The 7,231-nt window shown below is 35.7% G+C and overlaps 1 protein-coding gene across 4 annotated transcripts in view; it reads left to right on the top strand.

Moving 5' to 3' along the window:
* Positions 1–5,317: 5,317 nt before the first annotated feature.
* Positions 5,318–7,231, top strand: part of LOC145268199 (putative tRNA(His) guanylyltransferase) — a 108,974-nt gene continuing 107,060 nt past the window's right edge. The window contains exon 1 of one of the 4 annotated variants that reach the window (XM_080123457.1): positions 5,318–5,624. Coding sequence is in view for 1 of the 4 variants with exons in the window: in XM_080123456.1 (XP_079979582.1) it covers positions 5,503–5,624 (122 nt within the window). In the remaining 3 variants the exon portion in view is untranslated. Of the gene's footprint in view, positions 6,052–7,231 lie in introns of all 4 variants that reach the window. The other 3 variants (XM_080123456.1, XM_080123460.1, XM_080123461.1) reach the window with 3 other exon arrangements.

The raw sequence follows: 7,231 nt of genomic DNA, 5'->3' as shown, positions 1-7,231 counted from the left end.
TAAAGAGTGGGGGAAATTACTGAAAGTGGTTTTAGCTAGACGGGTGTTTAGCATGAAGGATTGGCGAGGGGGGACCGGAGATTGGAGCTTAGACGAGCACTTGCCATAGAAGTAACGATAAAACAAAGACCGGCTCGCAACGTCTTTCCTGTAGGAGAAAGGTTGCAGGGAAGAGAAAAGGGCATCCCCCACTAAGCCACAAAGTCTATTTTGTATTCTGTCAAGGAAGGATAGGCTGTTTTAGCAGCTCCTGCCCAGATGTGGCAGCAGTACTCCATCCTTAGATGTACTTGGCTTTTATATAGATAGAGAATTGCATCAACAGTGAGATATCTTCTGGAGTGGTAGAAGGATCCTACCATTTTTCCAGCGACCTTGCCAACTGACGATGTATGTGTTCCATTTCAGGTCAAGAGTAAAGGTCAAGCCCAGAAGCTTGTCAAAACATGGCGCTTCCCCAAGACGAGAGCCATCCATTTCAATTGATGCCAGGTGGGGATCAGAGCGTTAATGATGTTAAAATAAGTGCTTGGTTTTAGATGCATTAAAAGTAACCAGCCATCTCTTTGCCCACTGTACCACACGCTCAAGATCAGAGGACGGAAAATCAAAGAGAACTTTGTCATTTACAGCCTTTGATGTGTTGTCATAGATGGTCGTGTCATCAGCATAAATGTCAACGAATGATTTAAGTATGTGTTTTGGGAGATCATTGATGTAGATCAGGAAGAGAGTTGGGCCCAGGATGAACCCCTGAGGGACTCCAGTATTAATACTGAGGGTCTCTGATTTCTGCATCAACCACTACTCTTATGAACCTATCAGAGAGAAAAGATTTAATGATTGAGAAAACATTTCCAGTTATACCATAGCTGGAAATCTTGTGAAGTAGGCCCTTATGCCATACCTTATCGAAGGCCTTTGATATGTCAAGAGCAATTGCCCTAGAAAGGAAGCCTTGCATGTCACTGAGAAAGTTATTTCTGCTGAGGTGGTTGACTACTTCTCTATTTAATATGGATTCCAGTAATGACACACAAGAGATTTATAGGTCTCTACTGAGAGGGAGATGACTTATCACCTGAATTCTTAAATACAGGGCATACTGATGAGATTTTCAAGGGTGTTGGAAAGCACTTTTCCTTAAGGCAACACTTAAACAGTTTCGTAAGTATGAGGGCAAGTTTTTTCAGCACTATAATTGGAATGCCATCAGGGCCAGTTGCTTTACTAGAATCAAGGTTTTTGATTAACTTGGTGACCTCATGCACAGATATTTGTATGTTGCATAGCATGTTGACTGTTATAGGAGGAAATACGGGGAGTTGATGGCCTTCATCGTATAGGGTAGAATTAACTGCAAAGTTCTTGGCAAATAGTTTGGCCTTGTCTAATGCTGACGAGATGACCTCAGATCCATTGATGATGGTTGGGATAGAACACACACTTCTGTTCAGGATCCTGTTTGTTATTTGCCATAACTTGTGGGAATCAAGCCGCTGCTCAGCTACTTTGGATTTAATGGACTGAGCATATAGCTCTTTTGAATTTTTATTACTCTTTTACAGTGGTTGCTGGCAGTCCTGAAAGCAGCTTTAGTCTCAGTGCATCTATTACGTTGGTAGCTATGGAAAAAGTGATTTCTGTGCGCGATGGCAGCAGCACATTCTGGGGAGAACCATGGCTGACTGTTAGGATTTTGTTCGAATTTTTTGGATGGTATGAATCGGTCTATGCCTACAATTAACCATTTGGTCAGGTCTGATACTATGGAGGACACATCCTTTTTAAACATGGAATGCAGAGGTAGATCAGATATAAATGTACAGAAGCTATCCCAGTCAGCCATAGAGTATTGATATACAGTACGGTGGAGAGGTACGTCTGAGGACTTATTGCATTTCATTTTTACCTTAACTGATACAACCAAGTGGTCGGAAGATCCCAGAGGAGATAGAACAGAACATGAACATAGCTCAGGGGAAGTTGTGAGAAAAAGGTCTAGAAGGCGAGCGTACTGACCGGAAGTATCGGGCACACGGGTGGGTTCGTGAACAATCTGAGTGAGGTCATAGGCAATAACGAAATCATGACAGAACCTCCCCTCATCATCTGTCTTGTTTGAGTGGGTCAGTCATTCAACATTGTGGACATTGAAATCACCACAAATGTGGATGTTAGCCAAAGGATGAGCAGACATGATGTGGTCAATTTTCTCAAATATAATCTTAAAGATAGTAACTCCACTGTTGTTGGGGAGATAGAGGGAAAATATAAATGCAGTGGTGTAAGCAAGTGCAACCTGGAAGCATATATAAGGTAAATTAGGGTCTTCACTGGAGATATCCCTACCACATGGGAAGCCATCTTTAATGTAGGTGCATATTCCATGTCCATCGCGATCTTGGGGGTCAGATTTAGATGTTAAGTTAGAGTATCCTTTAATTATGAACTCGTCTAGGGAAGTGGTCGGCCCTAAGCCAGTTTTGCTCAGGAAGAATATGTCCGGTTTTATCTCCTATAATTGTGTTTCAACCTCTGGAAGGTTGGAACATAGACCCCTGATGTTGAAGAAGGAGACATGGTAGTAGGGGTCTACATTGGAGGATGGGGTTCTAGGTTTATTCGTGTTTTTTTCTGGAGATATTTCATGTTGAGGATTTGAGATTTGTGGAACAGGTCGACAGATTTGGTTAGAGCAAGACAGAAACGGAAAGCAAAAGAGGAAAAGACAGGAAATTAAAAAAAAATTTTTTGTGTAGCACATGATAAGGTAAAGCCGTAACAATTACCCACTAGTATGGCATCCGAGAGGCACCACCAGAAACTACTGCATGGTCCAGAATCCATTAACCAGATGGCAATACAGCAACCCCAGTACTTTGCACCTGCTGATAGGACAGCCTCCTTAGTGGTTAATCCAAAGTTCGGGCCCCTGACTATCAGCCCACATGAAACGTTTACTTCCAGCACCCTTACTAGTGACATGGCCACAAGGATAGACATAGAAACAGAAAATTTCCAACATCTCCGGCTACTGTTCACAAAGTACTGTCGTCCTGTAGAGCAGCTTTTTCTTCACTCTTTGTCAGAAACATCATTCATTGGAAATGAGGACTGAAGGACAAATAAGAAGTGAGAGTAACGAGAGCTGCCACCAATGCATCTACAGTGCGTTGTCTACTCTCCATTAAAAAAAAAGAAATTAAAGATGTTTCAAAGATAAATTCCCCTCCCATATTTACGAATGAAATGAAAATGGAATGCATAACTGTAATTTCCGTTAAAGCTATCAAACCTTTTTCTTCTTCTCCAAGAGACACCTCCAACAAAAGAATTATAATAAGGACAATTTAGCACCAAAATAATTTTTAAAATACTGGTGGAGAGTTATCACGTGTTGAGATATTCATTGAAATTATTTCTTCTCATCCAAAAGACACCTCCAGCGCATTTAAAGGCTTCCATTTATTGTCTCTTGCTTTCAGGTTTCGGTGCTTATGGCAGACGTGGTAGGAAAGGGTCGCAGTGGGAGGGATGGTTTCGTTTATATTTATAGAGAGAGTAAAGCAGTAATCCTAAAACAATTTTTTTTTTTTCTAGATAATTTTGCATTTAACGTTCTCACATTCCTTGAGAAATGTTTCTGGCAAAGAGAGATCAATTGCTGTTTTCTACCCATCTAGCATTTATTGTTTGTTAGCTTTTAACTTTGAAGAATAGGTATCCCCAAAACAATGTGAAAAACGGAGCGCATGTTCCCGTGACGCCAGACTTGTGTTAACTATACGAACTATGGAAAAGCAGAAGCGACTTAATGCTTTTTTTAAAACCTTTGTTTATCTTCTTCAAACTGCAATTAATAATTAATCTTTGTTATAATTTTGTTAGGTTTTAAGATTTACAGTTTAATGATTATTATAAACATTTGTATATTAAATATAAAATACGGTTTAACTGAATGTTCTTTTGGTTAACTACCGGCTTCCATATTTTGGTCAGTAAAAAGAGACAAACAAAATATGAGAGGGGGGGGGGCTACAAAATGCTTAATATTTGTGCAATAATATTTTCAAATCTGTTTTAATCTGGCGATAAAATAGCTGACAAGAGCCATGTTTATGTAAAAGCTTAATATTAAAAATAATTTAAACACAATTAATTAAAAATGTATGTTGTACCTATTTACTATGCCTCCCCACGGGACAGAGTTAGACACCAGGGTCGTTTTTTAACGTGGAGAAAAGGTACAAAAATAAAAATTGTCTCAGTCGTGAAGGATTTCTCTTCCACCGAAAGAAAACAAGAAATAGAAGTGCAGCATCTGAAGAACAGATACTACACTTTGATCTTGTCCCGAAGGCCAAATTTTTTTTAAAAATGTATGTTGTAGCAGACATTTTGAAATAATGGAATTTTAATCGTTTTAGTCTTTTAAAAATCAGTTAATTTTTAACAAGTTACTTTTTCTTGATAATTCAACTGATTATTAATTAGAAAGAAAACGCAATTAAAAAAAACATAATATTAAGTTTATATCAATTTTTTAATTACATGGTAAATTTTTGTTCAATATGTGTATTTAAATTAAAAAAAAATTTTTTTTTACTTATTTGAACTATGTTTCATAATAAATAGAAATTTCGATAGATTTAAATATATTTTGTTCAAATTTCGAAAAAATAAATGGGTGGGGGCACGTATTAAAAACATATTTCCCCTCGTATATTTTACGGAAACTGCATTTTATATGTAATTTCATTCTAAAATGGATAAGTATCGAAAATTTCACGAAAATCTGACCATTAGTTGATTTTTGCTAGATTTATTAAACACGGGTATGTTTTCACGTTCGGAATGTCTACTACATGGGAACGTTATTTTAAAGTATTATTATTTTCGTTTGATGAAAAAGTTTTTTTTTTTTTTAATTATTACTGGTTTATTTTGTCCTTCTTCTTTTAAATGGTACAAAAGTTATACTGATAATATTTATAATAAAGTTACATCGTGTAATTCTGTGGTGAATTTTGGCAGTCCCTAGTGAAGAAGTATTTTTTTTAACAAACAAAAAAAAAAACAAATACTTTTTGCATCAAGTGACTTGTCTGGGACGATTTCCTTTAAAAAAAAAAAATAAATTAACCAGAGAAATAGTAAAGGTGGGAGGCCTCCTGAGATTGAACGGAACCATACTTCGGCCAAGCAACAGTAAAGCCATTGTCACAAGATGTATTTCCATGTAGTAGGAATAGTGTGGAAGAGTAGAGATATTGACGTTATAAGGGAAGTAATTCCGTTAATTTTTTTCTTTTCTAATATTAATATTAGAACAAAAAAATCACGGAGTTGCTGAAACAGAAGAAATGAAACGAAAATAAATAAAATGAAACAAATTGAACAACAAAAAAAAAAAGAAACAAAAGTGAAAAATATGAAACATAAGTGAAAACAAAAAATGAAACAAAAGTGAAAAGAAAAACAGATAAAAAAAAAAAAAAAATGAAAAGCAAAAAATCCGGCTGGCTCGGATCTTATTTTAGGGAGGACATTATTTACAATGACACTGAGTTACTTCCCCTTTGGCTTACGTTACGTGATCCAATATATATTCCATCCAGCGTGTAAGTCCTTATCGGAACTATTTTTCATAAATAATTATTTTTTTACTGTATCGTTTTCCGTAAATTTTAGATATGTTACTGTTTGCAACACGACAATCATGTAGATACCATTTGTTTTATTTGAAATTCAATATTTTTTTGTTATTATAACATAGAAGCACCGTGATTTGTAAAGAAAATATCAAAACTTAAAAACACGTGTAACTGTTGTGCAATTTTTTTTTCTTGTATTTAAATTAAGTTTGTTTTAAAAATTGACTTATTTGCCCAATCGAAGTGGCCATTTTGAAATCACTATAACTTTTTAGCCTCATTTTCATGGTTGCAGTGAATAACAAAACACAGAAAAGATTCCATCAATTGCTTCACAACGAACATTGCACAACAAAACAAATCGTGACTCTTTTCGTTTCAGACTACCCGAATTGTTCGTATATTGTTTCTTTTCATATTTTTAATTAATTTATATGTGTTAGTATTTCGCACTATTTCGCTAGGATTTTGCACAAATTTTGTATGAAATTGATAATATTGTTGACCTGATAAGTTTACTTTTTAACGTTTATAAATTTGGATTTTTCAACAATTGATAAGTTCCGAACATAATGCTATCCCGGACACCCTTATCATAATCAATATTTACCCCCCCCACACACACACACACCACTACTATATACAAACACGGCGAGATGATGCGATACAAGAGTCAGAAAGTGGGATTTAAAGAGCTAGTGCCCTAGAGCACTCTGCCCTGCAAGAAAATACCTGGGCATTTCCCGATACGGGCAATTAGTAATTAAGACCTTTTCATAGTGAGAAGGTAAGGTCTGGATGACTGGACCACCTAGAACTGCAGAAAACCAACGGCATTATTTTACTTTAAGGCCCGTCTCACGTCCGTATATAACAAAATGTTTTTTTTTGTAGATTTCGGTGTGCTAAAAACGAATCTGAAAACCGTTTCCGTCGCAAAAAAATATTTTTCATGATATGAAGAAATTACTTTTTCGAAAAGTGGGTGATCACATTTCCATCTAAATTTAACTTAAAATGAGCACCCACTTTCTGGCCAAATGAAAGAGGGAGCATTTTTTGTGTGGCTAAAAAGTTTTTTTGATTTCTTTTGCATCTCTGTGACTATTTTCCATTTAACCACAGCCTATCCTTTGTTTACGCTATGCGCGAGCATAAACGAAGGCTGTTAAATGTGCACTCGTGTACCAAATTGCCTTGTCACAGTGTAGTATTGGCGAAAAATTATATTAGACGAAAAACAAGTAGTTTTCCAAATATTAAACCATGTAATTCTATGTTATCACGGGTGGCCATTTTGTACGCGCAAGCGCGCACATGGCCTACACTGAACTGCAGGGTCCACGTTTCCCATGAAGTACTCAGTTTTTTTTGTTTTGTTTTTTAAATAGTCAACACCTTTTATTTATTTTAGACAATATACTGGACTTTTTTCTTTTTTTTTTTTTTAAATTTAAAACAGTATAATCACATCTTAATTATTAATAATTGAATTATAATTTACTTATTTATTTGAAGAATGATACTTAAAAAACAAAATGTATTCATTTATTAAATTAATATATTAAAAAAAA

This window comes from Euprymna scolopes, chromosome 43 (genome assembly GCF_053919585.1).
Source record: "Euprymna scolopes isolate OS-2025 chromosome 43, ASM5391958v1, whole genome shotgun sequence".
Lineage (NCBI taxonomy): Eukaryota > Metazoa > Mollusca > Cephalopoda > Sepiida > Sepiolidae > Euprymna > Euprymna scolopes.
Note: the sequence above shows the minus strand (reverse complement) of the source record. Positions and strands in the feature narration are given on the sequence as shown.